General features: G+C 42.4%; 1 protein-coding gene across 3 annotated transcripts in view; it reads right to left on the bottom strand.

The window, feature by feature from the left end:
* LOC147748685 (A.superbus venom factor 1-like) overlaps positions 1-21111 on the bottom strand; it is a 1068833-nt gene that overhangs the window by 533320 nt on the left and 514402 nt on the right. For all 3 annotated transcript variants that reach the window (XM_086963563.1, XM_086963565.1, XM_086963569.1), the window contains exons 19-20: positions 5779-5864; positions 2349-2494 (exon numbers count right to left, since the gene is read on the bottom strand). In XM_086963563.1, coding sequence (XP_086819689.1) covers positions 2349-2494; positions 5779-5864 — 232 coding nt within the window. The remainder of the gene's footprint in view (positions 1-2348; positions 2495-5778; positions 5865-21111) is intronic.

The raw sequence follows: 21111 nt of genomic DNA, 5'->3' as shown, positions 1-21111 counted from the left end.
CAAGGCAGTGACCCTTCATTAAACTCTGCTACAAACTATAGGAAGCCAGCAGCAAACTTTCACCTATGGACAGAAATTAGAGGTAGGGACTACTCTCCAGAAAGATACTAACTCGCCTGCTGCCTGGCATCCCTGGGTCTAACAGAATAATAGGAGACGTTCTCCACCTTTTCCCAGACTAAGACCTCATCAAAAACCACATCAAAACTTGCTCACTGCTTGAAAACAAAGAGGCATTTTCACAGAGATGGCATGCTTGGCGCATATTGGCGTCTTACACCAAGCTAGCAGCTCAACCATACCTGGGCATTGCCATTAAAGCCCAGCTCAAACCATCATTAATGAGGTTTTGTGTGGAGTGCCTGCCATCAATACCACATCTACCCCCATCAAAGGGAACTGGCAGGACGGAGCTCTGTCTACTCTGCGGAAAACTTGGTCCATCAGATCTGCACTTGTAAAGCTAACATAAAAGACCGAAGATCTAATCTAAGACCAGCTAGGAACCAGAGGGGGTTACACCTCTGTAGATCCTCAACACAACCCTGTTTTAATGCGACGGACAGTCAAAAACACACGAGGGTCCCTGAAAATAAGTATTAGGGGGAGGAGGCAGGGAAAAACTTTAATCAAAAACAAGAGGACCCTCCTAAGACTAGATCTATTAAATGGCGAACACGCTAGTCCATAACAGACATCATTGTAGTCCCACATAGAGAGTATTTATTTGAAAAACATATATATCTATTTATTATTATTTTCTGAAGTTTTCATTTATAGGTCATACAATAATAAAGACACAAATGTATATACAAAATCTATTTACATATCAAAATACATATCAAAATGTATGCGGCACATACCCTCTCACACCTTCAAAGTAACCACCAATCACACCCATACAAACCATCATCAGTCATACCAATCAGCAATATATACAAAAAGTACAAACACTTTACAGAAAATGTACATCATTAGAAACAAACATACACAAATGAAACAAATCATTCATGAGGTTTTGTGTGGAGTGCCTGCCATCATTTCAACATCTACCCCCATCAAAGGGAACTGGCAGGACGGAGCTCTGTCTACTCTGCGGAAAACTTGGTCCATCAAATCTGCACTTGTAAAGCTAACATAAAAGACCGAAGATCTAATCTAAGACCAGTTAGGAACCAGAGGGGGTTACACCTCTGTAGGTCCTCAACACTACCCTGTTTTTATGCGACGGACATACAGCTCATCTGAAGGCTCACAAAATACCTGATTACTCTTGATCAGAGAATCACTAATTCCTCTAATCTGATGCTACAACCCCTGCGGTCATCTAAGGCCCTGAACCAATGCCCTTACGCAATTTGCACTGCATCGCCATCTTACAACAAGCAGGCAGTCTGAGACATTGTCTTATATTAAGGACATATCTGCCTTATAAGGCACCCCATTCTTTTTTTTTTAACTATGCTCTATTTATTACCATTAACAAAAGTGCTATTGTGCAACTTTCCATTTAAAGGTTTTATGTAGGTACGTAATGGTGAGGTTTTAATTAACTGTGCACTTAATAAAAAGAAACTTGAAACTTGAAACAGGAGAGGATTTTGTGAATTTAACTACGTGACAATGTTGTGGGGTACAGGGAGTGTAAAAAGAAAGGCTGTAGTAAATAGTTTTTTTCTAACACAACAAAATGTAAGTACTTCTAAATGTACTCTGTTCAAATATTTCTGAATATATCAGCAGTTGGGAAAGCCCATATGAAGCACATTTTTTTTATAATTCCCGAAGTGTGATAGAAACAAAGATTTTAGTAGGATTAAAGCAAATTAATAGACTTGGTGATGTACATATGAAAAATTCGCTGAAACCCAATTTCCACACATGTTTGCTTGTGGCCTTTATAGTTATAGAAATAAAACTATTTTTGCATATTTAGTGGTCATTTCAATTGAAAATGGGCCGTCTGTAAACAACAGTGCCCTACCACACCATGCTTAAATAGTATATTTGCGCCAGTTACACCAAAATGGACCACCAGCTACATATTACCACTTTCCTGCTGGATGCATTTGATACACCTGTGCTCTGTGTAACACTTGGATTTTTCGCAGTCCCTATGACTTCAATGACGTAACATTGATGGCAGCACCCCAACTCTGAAAATTGCTCCAGTACCACTACTGTATACCTATCACTTTAGCGCCCTATTTCCCATTCTCCTTGTCTGTGATGATTGGTGTGCCTAGAAACAGATGACTTGTCCACATAAAGCAATACATTAAGACTGGATTTGAGTTTTGTTCGGAGCCTTGCTTAGGGAAACATTTGTGTTTGATGCTAACAAATACCTTTATGTCATCGTCGTTTTCCTGGTAGTTATAAATCACAGCTCGGATTTCCACCTGTTCGTTCCTGACCACAGAGTAGGGTAGGCGCAGGTCTATGAAGTAGTTCTTGAACACAGTGATCTCATACGGATCGGCCACACAGATCCCTGCAGCGAAAGAGGTTCACAGTCATTGTGGTGGCAAACATGGAAACGCAGGCTTCAGGACTCACACATTTTTTTTGTGTAATGGTAAGATTTGATACAGACCCTCAATTTTAAATGGAAAATAGACATTCGAAAACATACTTCATGAAATATTGGAAATGTAATTTACTTGATGCAAAATGGGGCAAAATCCTACACTACAGAAGACTTTGACCCTCCTAATTAGTAAAGGGGATAATACCGCAGCTGGAATGCCTATTACCGCATAATACGGTAATTTCTACTACGGCACTGGAATGGGGGATAACTGCAATACATGGTATTTGGAAACCAATTCCTGCCTATATGAGTTCGAGGCACTTTCGACAGACAGAAAAAAAAATAGAGTTAGAAGCACACAGTCTGCAACACTTCTAACCCCAAAATGACATCCAATGGAGACAGATAGATGGAACCACACAAATGGCCAAAATTCCCCCAGTGCCTCTCATAGGCCTTTTGAGTGGAAGAACAATGGGACTGCTGAATAGCCAGCTCTAGGTGCAAAGGCAGTCCCTGGCATTGTAACCCCCCCCCCCCTCTCAACTTCCAGACCGAGAAACGGGGCCGCCGACGAGCCAGAGATGTGCACACGAGAAGGGAAGCGCAGCACTATCCACGAACCCTGAGCAGCCATCCCCAGATGCCCCAGGACCAACTCCTCTAAGGGAGCATGGAGGAGCCACTCATCCATATAAGGGTATAAGAGAATGCCTTGGAGATGAAGGGAGGCCTCCAGAGGAGCCACCACCTTGGTAAACACCTGGGGGGTTGACCACAGCCCAAATGGAAGAACCAGAAACTGTTAATGCACTGCCCTGATGCCGAACCTCAGAAACTTATTGAATAGGGGATGAATGGGCACATGGTGGTATGTCTCCTGCAAGCTCAAGGTGCACATCAGATGGTCTTCAACACCAATGGGATAATCCGCTGCACGATCTCCATCTTGAAGGGGAGATGCAGCACAAACTGGTTCAAAGCATTCAAATCCAAAACCATCTGAAAGCCCTCCGTAGTCTTTGCCACCAGAAAGATGTTTGACTAAATCCCCCTCACGTCCAAGGGGGGACCACCTGAATGGCTCCTTTCTTTAGCAGAGAATGAATTCCCTGTGCCAGATCCGCCTGCTTTGTTTTCCTGGAAGGCCAAGGAGTCGGACAGATACCGGATGCCAAAGAGACCTCTCCAAACTCAATCCTGTAGTTGTGCCTCACAATGTCCAACACCCAGGCATCGGAAGTAGACTGCTCCCATGCCTGGAGGAAGTGCCGGAGGCAGCCACTGCCCACAAACTCATGCCCCTTCATTTAGTGAGGAACAAGGCTTAAGAGGAGGAGATTTCTCCTTCCTATCCCAACCCCGTCTTGCAGTGACTCGACCTTGAGACCTGGTGAGCTGCTTCCTGGAGGAAGAGCGAAAGGGAGATTCAGGCTTTAAGGACAGTCTCTCACAAGCCGCACCTTTGAGGGAGGAGGAATATTTATTCTGCTTGACTAACCTATGCAGCTTGTCCTCCAAGTCTGCCCCAAACAACAGAGATCCCTGAAAAGGCAACCTCAGCGCGGACGCCTTCTTAGCAGAATCCATCCTCCAGTCTTTAAGAACAATATCTCTATGGCCTGCCACACAAGCCCCTCCAGAAAGGCCCGAAGCCCATACCACATCAAAAGAAATATCCAAAAGATATTCTACTTGGCTCGCAAACTGATCCAGAGGACCAGCACCATTAGAAGTATTGTCCAAGGACCTGAACTGTGCCTTGAGATCCATCAGCAAAGATTGCACCATGTACGTACCATAGATCCCAGCCCAAAGAGTGAGATGGAAACTGAAATAGACATTACGAAGGGAGTCATCCACCTTCTTATCCACCACATCCTTGATGACCGCATCTTCCTTCAAGTGGAGAAGTGTGGCTCACTGGTTAGAGCAGGCAGACCCTGAAGCAGAGGTCAGACCCGGGACCAGGGTTCGATTCCCAACGCGGCAGGGTGTTGAGCTCAAATGTCGACGGACTCGATAATTCTCGCTTCGGTGCCTGACCTAATCATGGGATCACACTCTGCAACTCTGGGCATTAAGCTTGCTTAATCTCCACAACGGCCCCCCCGCGGCGGGATGCCTGGCTTTCACCTTGGGGATGCCCAGTAGGGGCTATCTCACAGGGAAAAACCAGGACGGGTTCCCAAGGCAAGCGTGGAGATACCCCTTCGGGGGTCGATTCTGGCGCTATATAAGAAATGCAATAATAATAATAATAAAGGGAGTCCACCCCACCAGTCTAGCCACAAATAAATCAATGAGAATGGCATTCAGCAGGACTTTCCACATATACTGCAATGGGTAAAATATTGCCTTTAAGCTGAGCAACAAGATCTTATCCGGGTCCCTCCACTCTCTTTAGGCCCTCCGAAATGTACTGGTGAACAAACACATCCAGGGGTGCTGAACTTGGTAACTTCAGCAGGAACCCCCCAGATGAAGTTGAAGGCATTTCCTCATCTGTAAACCCATGTTTTCTATTTCTGGTATGTATCCCCAGCACATATCAGGAGAAATAACAGACCACAGCATAGCAATAAACATAACCGTTATGCAGTACTTACCCCAGGCATAAATCCATCCTTACCGCCAAAAGAAACCGAAAAGTAACATTCACCCAGGCCAGCCCAGGGCCACCCTCCTTGACCGGCGTGCCTGGTCACAGCCCAACTGTCCTCCATGCAGTCCCCCAGAAACCAGGCCCCACCGGAGCACCCCCTGCCAAGCTCCGACGTGCCAACCAAGACTTCCAGCATCTGCCAATCGGGCCCAGCTGTCAGGTCGACGTCACCACGACCTGGAAACATCCCAGTCACCAAGGGCCAAACTTCCACCTGCCGTGTCTCCCGGGAAGTCCTGAAGAGCGGGAGACGCATGCTATGAAGAAGACAGCCGAGACACAAACCACTGACCACTGCTCTCTCCCAGCAGGGGCAGCCCAGCAAACCCTCGTCCCATTCTGAAGGAGACAGACAAAAGAACAGAATGAATGCTGGGTAAGTACGGTTTATGTACTCCCGGTGGGAGGTGGTGGGGTCGGGATACCCAGCATTCCTTATGCTCTTTTTTCTGTTGGGAAGATGATGGATCTCCATAAGTAATGAATGGGACGACAACCTAGGGACTGGGGATAATTCATTTGCTACAAATAAATAGCCTTTAGTCAACCTTTGCATTTCCACAATAAAAGCGGCACTCACCCTTTCCATCTGAGAGGCTGACAGCAAGAACTTCCCAGGTGGTGATAGAATCCTTCATGTACATTTGCACTATTTTACTGGAGAGTCTAAAGAGAACACACAGTGATATTCAGGGTGAGCTGATAAAGGAGGAGTCAAATATTGACAAGTCATAGGCCTAAAAGTGCAGGAGTGATTAAAGGAGAGAATAATAAGAGCTACAGTCAACAATAATAGTGGTCTAACAGCAGTCCCACAGGTAATTCTATTATAGCAAAGATAAAGAGTAGAAAAGGATTGCCTAGTCTAGTAAATAGAGTTTGTGCGATGAGAAAGATTGGAGATCTATCTTGAACTCTAAGTAAACTCAATTATCCCAGCCAAGGACATCAACACCCAAACATACATTGGCATATTAAGAACATGACATGCTACTCTAATTATGTGTACACTCTTTAAATTGCTTTTATTTAAAGTAGTCACTTTAAACATTGGGCATGACTTATGAACTCACACATTTTCAAACCCTGAATAGTCATGTGATGCGATGTATTAGGTAGATGATGCTCATTTGCAAAATACGGTATGTAACTCATCAAGCAATTGCTCGAAAAAAATCAAAAATGCAGAAGCCAAAATATTGGCAAACCTATTGGCCAATAGACTAATGTCAGTGATCACGAAACTAGTGCATCCTGATCAATCAGGCTTCTCACCTGGGCGGAACACAGCACTAAATCTTAGACGACTACACAGTGTGCTGAGTAGAAATGATACCTTCAGAGAAGTGGCAGCAAGTCTCTCTCTTGATGGCAAACTAGCGTTCAACACCATCGAATGGCCTTACTTATTTGAAACGCTGGAGAGATTGGGTTTCGCCCCCAAACTTATAAACTGGACAAAGCTGTTATATGCGCAGCCCCTGCCCCATGTTGTGAACGAACACATATCAAGTCCCTTCCCCCTCAAACGTGGAACACGACTAGTATGTCCCCTTTCCCCACTACTCTTTGCCTTGGTGCTGGGGCCCCTGGTGGCTTGAGCTAGGGGAGACCCCATATTCAGAGGCCTGAACTGGACAGAGGGATGGGAGGATAGAATCTCTCTACATGCGGACAAAATCCTCCTTTACATGGCTTCACCCCACTCATCGATAGGCAGGATTATGCTAATTTTCACTGATTTATTCAATATTCTGGGCACACCATCAATTGGTCCAGAACAATATTATTTATTATTCAGGTTCCTAGACCAAAGTTGCCTTCGGTCTGCGCAGTGACAGTGACAGAGGAAGAATTCCGATATTTGGGGTTATATGTTATAAGAGATCCATCACTCTTTTACACACGTAATCTCTTCGGACCCCTTAAACGACTACAAGATGATACACAACATTGGAGAACACTGTAGCTGTCCCTCCTGGGCCGTGTGGCCCTTTTTAAAATGATGGCACCACGAGGTTCTTGTATGTCTGGCAAAACACACCATTCCCAAAAGCAAATACATATTTTTCCCAGATTGAGAATTAAGTCAGAACCTTGACCAGGGTGGTATAACCCTCCCAGATATCCGGTCGTATCATTGGGCAACTCAATTAGCTGTAATCAACCAATGGATATTCGGCTCACACTCGGACCCTGCATACCAAATGGACAAATTCCTGATGGGTCCGAGAGGTTACAGACGCGCACTCTTCACTAGTCCCAGATGCCACGAGTTAACAGGGCTGACGCAACAAACTGTCCATCTCTGGCATAAGATAACAAGACAGATAGGATGGGAAAATAAATTAACTCAGACAACTCCACTGTGGGACATCGAGATACTTGGAGAACTGGTCAGGCAGCCATGTTTTGATAAATGGAATTTGATCGGTAACTCAAAAGTGGGGGATTTTTGGGCAGAGGGCAAAATTAAGCCTTTTGAGACGCTGAGGGATGAATTTGAGATGGTGACACATGAGATCTACTGATATTTACAAATTAGACACGCAATAATGTTGGTTCACCCGTCAAGTTTAACTCTTCTAGAATCAACCACGTTAGAGAACAGATTATTATGTAACCAAATTGAGGGTAAAGCCATATCAAACATCTAACAAAAATTATTGAACACTATGCCCGACTCCCTTACAAAACCTCGGGTACAATGGCAGAGTAATTTAGGTGAATCAGAAGAAGTGGACTGGCAGGAAGCGCTCACCTCACCTAAAGAAGTTGCCAGAAGCTCCAGACTGAAACTAATACAACTAAACATTCGACATAGAACATATTACTCCTGTAAAACTATGACAAAAATTAAATGAAAAGAGGACACATCATGCAGACGACAATGCAGGGAGGAGGGTACATTCTTTCACATCATGTGGAGTTCCTCTCCCATTCAAAGATACTGGAGCGCAATAGTGACACAGCTACAAACAGTGCTAAGCAAGCAACTGCAACAAACACCACAATTATGTCTGCTCAATATATGGGGATCGACAGACCTCACTATTAAGGAATGCCTCTTGGTCACACTAGCTTGTGGAATAGGCAAACGAAACATCCCAAGGAAGTGGGGAGTGGAGACACCGCCTACTACAGCGGAATGGGAGAGAGACATGGACTGGGCGATGGCAGGAAAAAATCTATCTATGAAAAAGGTGAGTGCCCCAAGAAATGGGAACACATCTGAAATAAATGGAGCATTTACAGAGGACAAATATGTACCCCAACTTTCCCCGGCAGGGGGAGACCTGACAATAGACATCCAGCAGGAGGGTATATCGAACTGTAAACTAATAATGTATCCCTGCTTGTCAGCAGAAAAGATTATTTAATGATGTTGAAGGGTTTTAGCCCTGAGTTTTTCCAAGCAGTTTGCTCACTATATATTGCTCCTGAGGCTACTCTCTCGGTCTCTGGCTTACTGTCAAGATCCTTTAGCATCAGCAGGGGCACAAGTCAGGGGTGTCCTTGTTCACCCCTGTTGTTTGCCCTATATATTGACCCCTTTTTAACTCCTTGGACGCTCATGACGAGCTCAGCTCGTCATGGTGTACACCTCCATACACTCATGACGAGCTGAGCTCGTCATGAACAATGGGATTTTAAAATATTCAGCATCCTGGAGGATTACCTTTAGCATTGATGTGGTTAAGTAGAATTGAGAGCTCTAGGAATATACTTCCAGTTAGGGTCAATATGTTAGAATAAAAGGTGTTGACATACGCCGATGATATTATAGTCCTGACCAGTAATGTTGCAACAGCTTTCCCCGCTATCGAGTGCTTAGCAAAAAAATATGGACGGCTTTCCGGCTATAAACTTAATGTCACAAAAACGCAGGTTGTACAATCAGCGGCTATTGGACCCTCTGAAACACCAGTTGTGCAAAACGCAACTTATCTTGGGGTTAAAATCACTGCCGTAGTTGATAATATTGCAGATTTGAATATCTTGCTGATTATTGACTCCGTAGACTTTACTCTGACAAGTATAGATAATTTGCATTTGTCTTTATATGGGAGGGGAAACGTCCTCAAAATGTTGGTTTTGCCAAAGTTCTTATATCTATTCAGAACCATTCCATTAGAATTCTCCCAAAATAGTCTGGCCCGGGCTGAAAGGTGCTGTAATAGGTTCCTTCGGGGATATCACCAACCACGAAGAGCGGCTAAGTGGATGCACCTTCCGCTTGATCGGGGGGGTTGGTCGGTGCCGAATTTGGAGCTGTATTGCTGGTCAGCTCTTCTCCAGCACCTTGCCCTACCTTTGTTTGGGGACAGGGCTGTGATGTCATAATTTTGTAATTTTTTTTATTTTAAACAACAAGGGAACCCATTCGGTTATCCAGGGACCGTGGGTAGCTATACTTTATAAACAACAGTGGTCCCAAGGAGTCTGTGGATATAAATTTATCAGATAAAATACAATCCACAATAGGAGCTATATTGGCCACTGTCCAGCCGGACAGGGTATTTTTATTTTTCAGTGAAATATATAGTAGAGTAGACAAAGGCACAATCCTGTACCGTTTTGTGAACGAACAAAGAGGGTTTTTAGGCAAGAAAGAGCATAGTTGGCCACTTGTAATTCGGTAGGGTTTTTTAAGTAGTGCCAAGCAAGTGCTAGTCACAGCATCAATCAAACAGAATCGTTAGGCTGTCAAAACACTTTTAACAAGTCGACGTTTCGATCCCTTATGCTCAATATTACGGGATCATCATCAGGACTAACAATACATTTGCTTGCCTGGTATAAACATTTTAACACACATCCGCCTAATAAGTATAAAAATACACGGGAGGAAGAAAGGAAAATAATAACAAGGGGATAAACAAGAGAGAGAGAGAGAGAGGAAGTTACCCACTGTGTTAAAACTCTGAGTATCACTGACATTGCACTGTATTCGGAACCGACTTAGCGTGCCTAATAATTACATGCAAGTGATATCTGTAGCCTTGACTCACGCTGAAAAGTGAAGTGGGTGACATAGGCATTTGGATAATCATAAAATGGTAGATCGGTAGCGCTCTTCTTTCAAAAATTGGAAAGACTTAAATTACACCCTTGCTGCAATTATCAATAGTCATTCCCAAGATCTTTCAGTATATCTAGCGATTTCAATACAAAGTCCGAGTGTGATCTTCAATCATGGCCATTCGTGTCTACTCGTGTACCATGCACGCTCATCAGCATTCATTCCGTGTCTATCTGGGGGCTGGGGGAACGCTTACCCAGTGGGGGTCGGAAGGGTTCAGGGATAAGATTACAGAAGTGGACACTGCTTTAAGAGGAACCTAGGGTAAAAAAGAGACCAATAAATAAAGCAGGGCCAGTGAGGGGTTATACTACTGGTTATTGGTTCGCGGTTGCCACAATTACCTGGTGAATACCGGTAGTGATGTGCACTCTGCCTCGTCTTCAATTAATTAAGAAATGTCTGGGGGTAGAAGACTGGGTTTAGTAACGAGATAATATAAGTGGCTCTGAATTGCTGCCAGCAAATTGGCGGGCTTACCTTGGAGTTACTGTTGGCCCGTGTGGTCAATTGTTTGCTCGAAATCGAGTCTGTAAAAGAAACTCTGTTTCAGTAAGCTGGCGTATAGGGGCGAGTGGGGCGTCTAAGCTCTATCGACTGAGTGGCTTACCTTGAGAGGAGAGAGCCTCCTCGGTGTCCGTTACCCTGGGTGTTCTGTAGAATTACAGTCACTACGGAGCTAGGGAGGGGAACGCTAGATAAGCGTGATCTCACAAACAGAGACGAAGGACTAAGCGCGCATGGGCGCCATCTTGGAGTGGGGTTTTTTGGTGTTTCGTCATTATGCAGAGTGCACCAGTGATGTGCTGTGAAAAATACATCGGCGCAGTGACACTATGCAATATAGTAACGGCGCAGTGCTGGGGTGGCTGTGACCGTCATTAAAATCAATATCAAAAAAATTATCAAAAAAATGAAAAATAATTGCAGTTATGCACTCATTATTAATTTACATATGTCTGTTCAAGGAAGGATGGAAAAAGAGGGGGTTTCCATCTCTCAGAGTTATTTGCAACGTTTTAAGTTCCATTTAAAATGTTCAGAGTCTTCCAGACTGTTCCCATTTTCTTTTACAACAGTGTGGTCCAGTCCTCAGCTCGGTTTAGACCATTACGGATAGTGTTGAAATGAATCATGAGTTTCAATTCTTCTCTATTCAGCATTTGCGCCAGGTTTCCGCCTCTCAGTGGCGGTTTGATAACTTTCAAGATTGTCCACTTGATGTCATTTTCATTGTGGCCTGCTTCATTATAGTGGTCCACCAGTGGGGCATTAATTGTCCGGCACCTTATTCTGCTTCGATGTTGGCAGATACGGGTCTTCGTTTTCTGTGTAGTTTGCCCTATATACAACTTTGGTGATCTATGCCATCGAATGCCCATGTCCAAAGTTGTATATAGGGCAAACTACACAGAAAACGAAGACCCGTATCTGCCAACATCGAAGCAGAATAAGGTGCCGGACAATTAATGCCCCACTGGTGGACCACTATAATGAAGCAGGCCACAATGAAAATGACATCAAGTGGACAATCTTGAAAGTTATCTAACCGCCACTGAGAGGCGGAAACCTGGCGCAAATGCTGAATAGAGAAGAATTGAAACTCATGATTCATTTCAACACTATCCGTAATGGTCTAAACCGAGCTGAGGACTGGACCACACTGTTGTAAAAGAAAATGGGAACAGTCTGGAAGACTCTGAACATTTTAAATGGAACTTAAAACGTTGCAAATAACTCTGAGAGATGGAAACCCCCTCTTTTTCCATCCTTCCTTGAACAGACATATGTAAATTAATAATGAGTGCATAACTGCAATTATTTTTCATTTTTTTGATAATTTTTTTGATATTGATTTTAATGACGGTCACAGCCACCCCAGCACTGCGCCGTTACTATATTGCATAGTGTCACTGCGCCGATGTATTTTTCACAGCACATCACTGGTGCACTCTGCATAATGACGAAACACCAAAAAACCCCACTCCAAGATGGCGCCCATGCGCGCTTAGTCTTTCGTCTCTGTTTGTGAGATCACGCTTATCTAGCGTTCCCCTCCCTAGCTCCGTAGTGACTGTAATTCTACAGAACACCCAGGGTAACGGACACCGAGGAGGCTCTCTCCTCTCAAGGTAAGCCACTCAGTCGATAGAGCTTAGACGCCCCACTCGCCCCTATACGCCAGCTTACTGAAACAGAGTTTCTTTCACAGACTCGATTTCGAGCAAACAATTGACCACACGGGCCAACAGTAACTCCAAGGTAAGCCCGCCAATTTGCTGGCAGCAATTCAGAGCCACTTATATTATCTCGTTACTAAACCCAGTCTTCTACCCCCAGACATTTCTTAATTAATTGAAGACGAGACAGAGTGCACATCACTACCGGTATTCACCAGGTAATTGTGGCAACCGCGAACCAATAACCAGTAGTATAACCCCTCACTGGCCCTGCTTTATTTATTGGTCTCTTTTTTACCCTAGGTTCCTCTTAAAGCAGTGTCCACTTCTGTAATCTTATCCCTGAACCCTTCCGACCCCCACTGGGTAAGCGTTCCCCCAGCCCCCAGATAGACACGGAATGAATGCTGATGAGCGTGCATGGTACACGAGTAGACACGAATGGCCATGATTGAAGATCACACTCGGACTTTGTATTGAAATCGCTAGATATACTGAAAGATCTTGGGAATGACTATTGATAATTGCAGCAAGGGTGTAATTTAAGTCTTTCCAATTTTTGAAAGAAGAGCGCTACCGATCTACCATTTTATGATTATCCAAATGCCTATGTCACCCACTTCACTTTTCAGCGTGAGTCAAGGCTACAGATATCACTTGCATGTAATTATTAGGCACGCTAAGTCGGTTCCGAATACAGTGCAATGTCAGTGATACTCAGAGTTTTAACACAGTGGGTAACTTCCTCTCTCTCTCTCTCTCTTGTTTATCCCCTTGTTATTATTTTCCTTTCTTCCTCCCGTGTATTTTTATACTTATTAGGCGGATGTGTGTTAAAATGTTTATACCAGGCAAGCAAATGTATTGTTAGTCCTGATGATGATCCCGTAATATTGAGCATAAGGGATCGAAACGTCGACTTGTTAAAAGTGTTTTGACAGCCTAACGATTCTGTTTGATTGATGCTGTGACTAGCACTTGCTTGGCACTACTTAAAAAACCCTACCGAATTACAAGTGGCCAACTATGCTCTTTCTTGCCTAAAAACCCTCATTGTTCGTTGACAAAACGGTACAGGATTGTGCCTTTGTCTACTCTACTATATATTTCACTGAAAAATAAAAATACCCTGTCCGGCTGGACAGTGGCCAATATAGCTCCTATTGTGGACTGTATTTTATCTGATAAATTTATATCCACAGACTCCTTGGGACCACTGTTGTTTATAAAGTCATAATTTTGTAAGCCATCCATTTTTGAGATAGGATTGGGTGATGATGCTAAGGGGATACTATTGCGGGTACTTGAACCCAGTCATTATAAGAAGACCAAGTTCAAAGTCATTGTTGCAATGTTTTCAGTTTGGCGGAAGATTCGTATGAAATGGTCGATCCCCAATATCCAATATTATAGACCATTCAGGGCCGCCAGACTGCTACCCTCTATCTTCCAAGATCAAACTACATTCAGGTGGATGACTCAGGGGATTAAGTCTATTGGGGATCTAGGGTCTGAATGATCAATGGCTTCTTTTTCATTTCTAAAGGATACATTTTTACTTAATACACATGAGTTTTTTAAATACCTGCAGATTCGAAGTTATGTTGAAAAATCAAAAGGTCAAGTCACAACTTTGTTCAGCAGGAACTTGCTTATGGAATTGATATTGAAGCGGTCAAAAATAGGTGCAGTCTATCAGTACCTGCTTTCCGGTCTACCTGATGATCTTGCTCTCCAAAATGCTAAGTGGGAGACTAAACTGGGTAAGACCGGGTTTGATATCACTCGGGCCTTAGCACTGTCAAGTAGTCTATTAATATCAGGTAGTCTAAGATCACAGTCCTATATGGCATTATTTGATCTCTATTATACCCCAGCAAAAATTTCTAAATGGGGAGGCAGAGGTGGTAATTGTTGCCCGAGATGTGGCTTAATACCCGCTAATGATGTGCATATGTTTTTTCCTGTCCCAAACTTGCTGTATTTCTTCAGGATGTAGAAGTTTTTATTAATTCTAGCCTCAATATCTCAGTCGCTTTATCACCAGAGCTAGTCATATTCGGCTGTGATAGTCTTGGTCTGTGTGTCAGATCAAGACATGCATCTGCCCTTTTGTTTATCGCCATGTCAGTTGTGAGACTGTGTATGAATTCGGATTGGATTACCCCGGACGCCCCCACCTCTGTTAACTGGAGAGCGAGGATTTTGGCTCATTATAACTTGGAATCCACTGTTTTCTAGAGGTGGGGCAGAAGGCGGCAGAAGCAGGGTCAGAATATTTGGGCTCCATTGATCGAGTGGCTTGGTGACTAGGGAACTGAGAGCTCTGCCCTATTGTGCTATACGCTTATGTACCTTATGTTTTTCTTTGGTTTTGGTCTTTACCTGCTTGCTCTCTCTCCTCCTTTTTCTCTTATTTTGGTTTCCTTTTTTTGTTGTAAATTTAGTAAAAAATACTCTGTAGTCATGATTTACCTTTTTTTGTGGTTATATGATGATGTTTTCTTCAAGCTTCTATAATAAAAATGTTCAAAAAATATATATAATGATGTTGATGTGGTGTGGTATATAATGCTGTAGTAAGTAACTGTGTGCAACTTTAACAATAAAAAGAGTTAAAAAAAATTGTTTAGGCTGTGAAGCCATAATTTAAAGGTAACAACTATGATAACATGTTATACCCTACAAAGTGTGCTTGAAAATTTCAGTTTTGAAGCCTCAAAATGGATACAGTGAATATCCTGAAATGATTGGTCATATTTAAATGTGGACAGAATTATGTTGGCAAGGTAGAGCTGTAGAAAGGACTCATGTCTTTTTCCTCAGAGGAAGACACCAATTTGAATTCCCAGATGAAAAGGAGGCCAGTCACTGGGACAACAAATGATGGAAAATATAATTTCAAAGTAAATATCCATGTGTCATGGATCGTGAAAACCCAGCCAGGGAAGGTTTATTTGAGGTAATCCCAGATTTTGGGTGTATCTCATAAGGAAAGAAAATGTATTTTCTTGAGTCCCCTCACTCACCCAGGGTTGCCACTAGGTGACATGTTAGTCACATTCGGTCGAGCCGGGGGAACAGTAGGTTGTACAGACGGAGGCAAGCCTGAGTCAATGTCACCAGGCCCCTCCACCCGATCAGACCATGGAGCATAACATTGCTAACTATAAAACACTGCGGCTACAGCGCTAATCATATGTATATAGACACACACATTAGATGTGTTTTCTTTTGCTAAAATATTGTTACTACCCTAAAGTTTTAGGCTTATACATAGGAGTGGTACACTTGAGGCGGGCCCTCATGCTGTCCTGAAGAAAAGGTGTAGGGGACACCTTGAAACATGTCGACAGGATATTAGGTATTGTGACTATATAACAGTTCTTTTTCCTTGTATCTACCCCTTTTTATTGTACCAGCTAGGAGCAGGAATAAAGCTTTAGCTCACTAGTTAGGTAATTTTACTATCACTACTCACCACTCCACCATACACTGCACCACACATAGTCTCACAAAAAAGTGCTCCTACGTCTTTTTCGCAAGTCACAGCACGCCTCAAGCAGTAGATGCTTGGGATGGCCCCAATGATGAAGCATGTCACCTAGGGGCAACCCTGGGTGAGTGAGGGGACTCAAGAAAAGAAATTTTCTTTCCTTATGAGATACACCCAAAATTTGGGATTACCTCAAATAAACCTTCCCTGGCTGGGTTTTCACGATCCATGACACATGGATCTTTACTTTGTACTTTACAATTCAGGAGGTTGAACCCAGCCTTATCCTCCTTCTCCCTCTCTTTTGTTAAGGGAAATATAATTTCAACATAATGAATTGAAATTTGAGTGGAGGGGGGCCGAGCAATAAAGATTTCCCATTATGAAGAGACCATGAATCAGGGGAAGGTGAGGGAGAACGTGTTCACATTTCTGATCTGGACTTTTATGTTTATATATGTTTTATTTGTTACAACACAAAGCAGAATATTGAGCATTGTGATCTCTGACTTAGCATTCAGCCAACGTCAGTACTGTTAGCAACTTATATATTTTAGTACAAAGAAAAACAACCCCCAACCACCCTTTCCCAATGGGTGCACAATAATCACTTATGTCTCTGTGTACCTTTATCCCTTGTATTCTCAGGGGTCTCCTTCTTTGAATCAAGGTTGTGGATTAGTCAAGCACAGCAATTTTAGATATCTAAGGCAAGTGAGTTCTGTGAATTCCTTTGACAGGAGGGAGATAAATGGCTGCCAAACTTCCCTGAATGCGTCTTCTTGTAGTTTCAGTGCCATTGTAAGTCTCTCCATCCCCGAAAGGTGCCAAATACGGTGGAGCGACCTTGTCTAGTCGGGAGTTTGTCAGTTCCCCAAAGGGCGAGAATAGTTTGTTGTGCCACCCCCAATGCCAGTGCAATGTGTCTACCTCTCCTAGCTTTAAATGGATAAGTCAGTGTATTAGGGAGTTCAAACAGCTCATAGGCCGGAAACCGGTGGAGTGGATTATTGAAATGGTGGTCAATCTCTCTCAGGACTTCCTTCCAAAATTGTGTCAGTTTAGGGCATTCCCTTAGGATATTGTTACATTCTGTATAGCTAGGTTTAGTCTGTTTTGTATCTCTTTCTCTTTAAGTGCATGAGCCATGTTATATTTCCTATGATGTTCTGTATTCTGAACAGAGCTTTCCTCATACAGCATTCTGCTGCATTTGTCAGTTGTATCCTGGACATCTCTTTGTTAAGACTTGATGCTGTGCTGTTTAATAAACCTACTTTGAAGCTCAACTTTTCCTGGATTATTACAATTTTTGGCGACGAGGACAGCCCTACTCCAGCCATCTTCAGCACAGGAGCGGAGTTTGAACCCAATTTCTTTAATTCTGGAAGAATTTGGAATTTGTCTTCATTTTCTACACCTGAGGAACCTTTAAGAACCTCCTACTTCATTTTACTGCTGTGGATGTTATTTTTTTTAAACAACCTCCTTTTCTGGAAAATTCTACGTACTCTACTTTTGTTTTTATATTGTTTGCATCTTTTAATTTACTGTTACCTGCTCGATGTATTCAGCTCCTCGCGTTGTGTCTCTTGGCAACCTCCTGTTTACTGATGCCTAGCAACCAGATTCGTCAGTGATCTTTGTGACGAGTGGTGGAGAACGTGCATTCATCGTCAGTGCACCGCAGACGCTTTTATCGTCATTGCACCGCAGAGGCGTCACTTGTTTACATCGTGGACAAACGACGTGTCAACTGCGCGCTACAGGCTTTATCCGCGCAAAGGAAAACACCGGCTTTTGCAAACACTTGGACGTCATCACGCAGAGTTCGAAACGTCATCGCGCAACGTTCAAAACGTCATCGCGCAACGTTTCCACGTGATATTAATCACGCAACGTCTACGTGACTCCATTTTGTGTTTACTCTGAGCTGGTTGTATCTTAGCAACCAACACACGCGACTCCTAATTTCAATATTGGTTTGTTTATTCTTTATTTTAGTGCTATATTGGATTTCTTCAGCACTTTTGAAATACTTTTACTTGGTTCAGCATTACTTCATTTATTTCGTTTTTCAGCAATTACAGTGTTACTTTGAACTTGTTCTTCCAGTTTCAAGTACATTTAACATTAAGCATTAATTTATTGGACCACTTCAGCGCTTTTGGAAATAATTAGCATATTGTGAACATTTCTTTGTTTTTACCAGCAATTGCAGTGCTACATTGGACTTATGATTTACATCGTTTTGCTTCCAATTTCAAGTACATTTATCTGTTATTAACCTTTGCCTAATTCTTTGCTACATTTTTTTTTTTAACTTTATTATTTTCATTTATTTGAGGCAATTTCTTTTTATTCTCTTTATTTTATAGCATATTCATTTTTTTCTATTTTAATTGTATCTTTGTACTATTACAATATGCAGTTTGACCCTCCTGCTAAGTTTTTACAGGTCAAAGGTGATCCTCCCATGCCATGGTCAAGGTGGAAGGAGGAATTTTTCAATTATATGCGGGCTATTGATGGAGAACGCATGGGTGCAGAGAGGAAAAAGAGTATTTTATTGCATTGTTTAGGGTCCGAGGGACAAGAGATTTTTAGAACTTTACCCCATTTAACTGTTTCTTCTGGTAGTGGTGATACCATGAATGTTTATACTGAAGCTCTTAGTAGATTAGAAAAAAGGTTTAAACCTACGGCTAGTATTGCTTTAAATCGCTTTAAATTTTATACCAGGGCACAAAAGCAAGAAGAATCATTTGATGATTTCCTCACTTCTTTGAGAGCGTTAAGTCTTCATTGTAACTTTGGAGCCATGTGTGATGAAATGATCCGTGATCAAATTATTGTTCACGTCAAGAACAAAAAGGTGCAGGATAAATTGTGGTGTATAGACGATCCTAATTTAGAAGAAACTATTGCTATTGCTAAATCAACTGAAATGTCAGAAAAGTGGATGGACATAGTTGATAAACGAGGGTCTCATTCTAGTAAAAGTATAATTGATGAAGAAGTGTGTATAGTTAAATCTAAGATTGATACTAAAAATGCTTTCCCTACTCAATTTAGAACAAAAAATTCTTACAATTCTAATTATAGGAGAATAGATATTCCTAATACTAATACTTCTCTTTCATGTTTTAGATGTGGTAGCAAATCTCACATTGCTTCTTTCCAGGGTTGTCCTGCCTTAGGGAAAACTTGCAATATTTGTAATAAATTGGGGCATTTTAGTAATGTGTGTAGAGAAAGACGCTCTAATTCTCAGTATCGCTCAGGACAACTACACATGCCTTCTAACACTAGTACCTCCACTAAAGTATCTGCACTTAATATTGCTAATGAGAATAAGCAAGATTTAGATCGTGGATATGTAGTTTCCATTCTTCAAACTGGATGTATAATGTTAACTAGTAAGAAATCCCCAAAATGTATTTTTCAAGTTTTTACCACTAATATTGAGCTCATGGTGGATTCTGGGTCCCCATGGACTATAATTACCAGAGAATATTTCAATGAAAAACTGCAATCTGTATGCAATATCTCTACTCTACAACTTTCAGATATATTTGCGGAAGGTTTCAATGGGAATAAGATTGATATTGAAGGATTTTTGGAAGTTCCATTAAGCTTTAGAGGAAGGTCTGCCTTTATTAAGTTATATATTGCTGTTAAGGGAGTCAATGTTCTAGGTTGGCATGACCAATGGGAACTTGGGATCACTTTAAATCCTAGAGCCAAAGATCCTGTTTCTCTGTGCAGCGAACAGGAAATGATTAACTCTATTTGTTCAAATGAGGGAAAGGAAAATGTTGTTTCCTTTTGGAGCAATAAGTTTAGCAATGTTTTCTGTGAACGTTTAGGGAAATTAGAAGGTTTTTCACATAAGATTGTTTTAAAAGAAGGTGCTATGCCTGTTAAACAAAAGTTAAGAGGAGTTCCCCTAAATGTCAGAGAGGAATTAAAAGAAATGTTGAATGATTTGCTCAAGGACAATATTATAGAACCCACTGAATCATCCGAATGGGTTTCGCTCATTGTTTTGGTGCGCAAACCTGACCAAAAATTAAGAGTTTGCATCGATTTAAGGGCACTTAACTCCAATATTGTCATTGATTGCCATCCCTTACCCAATATCAATGAACTTGTGTCTCTTTTTGATGGTGCGCAGATTTTTTCTACTTTAGATCTTAGATCTGCGTACCATCAAATTGAACTTACAGAAGACTCTTAAAAGTACACAGCATATGGCTGAGATACCCGCCACCCCCTCTCAACACAATCCCCAAGGATGGGAAACCGGAAACAGTTCTGAACTTTTGGAAGACGGGAGGGAGTGACCCTCCCGGCCGTATTTATTAAAATATGAAACAAAATTAAAACATTAAAATAACAGTTTCATATCATGTACAATTTCATTACCACATTGCGATGTTTGGCTAACCTTAACATATTCTCTAATACAAAGGTTCTCCTAGCCGAACTAACATCCTACAAAACATTTAACTTGAAATTATGAAATTGTACATCCTAACGTTTAAGGGCCAACGGCAAGGTCGTAACCGGTGTCAAGATCCCTAAACCAGAAACATCCCCCTCACTTGTGAGGGGCGACCGCACAGAGGTGTACCTCGAGTGCAACTACCAATTTCCCTTGACTTGACGGGGGCCCCAATAAACTCGACGCCACTTAAAGGTCGTCCGAGGACTCGTGTGAGGTATCTAGAAGGTAGCGTAGACCCCCCCCCAAACCCCACACAACTTACCACATCTGCCGTCGCAGATGACCTGGCCCCGGGAAATTCTCCAGGAGGGGGCTGTAGCCCCTCCTACCCAGGAAGGGGCCTTGACCGCCTTTCCTTTCCTTTCGGCGGCCCATCCTTAGAAGGGACCGCCTACCCCGTTGAGGGGCCAATGGCCACCTCCCTCGAGCGCTCCCATCCGTAATGGGTGACGCCCACTCATAGGGATCTTCCAATTAGTGCTCACCGATCATGACCTTACCGCCCGACCAAAATAAATACGACAGTTCTAAACTAAATTACTAATTTACTTAAAAGACAGTAAAAACAACAACTTTATTAATAGCATGCTACTGATCAACACTAGAGCAGGATTACTTTATTTGCAAAACATACCACAATTGAC

Source organism: Lissotriton vulgaris, chromosome 1_1 (assembly GCF_964263255.1).
Source record: "Lissotriton vulgaris chromosome 1_1, aLisVul1.2, whole genome shotgun sequence".
NCBI lineage: Eukaryota > Metazoa > Chordata > Amphibia > Caudata > Salamandridae > Lissotriton > Lissotriton vulgaris.
Note: the sequence above shows the minus strand (reverse complement) of the source record. Positions and strands in the feature narration are given on the sequence as shown.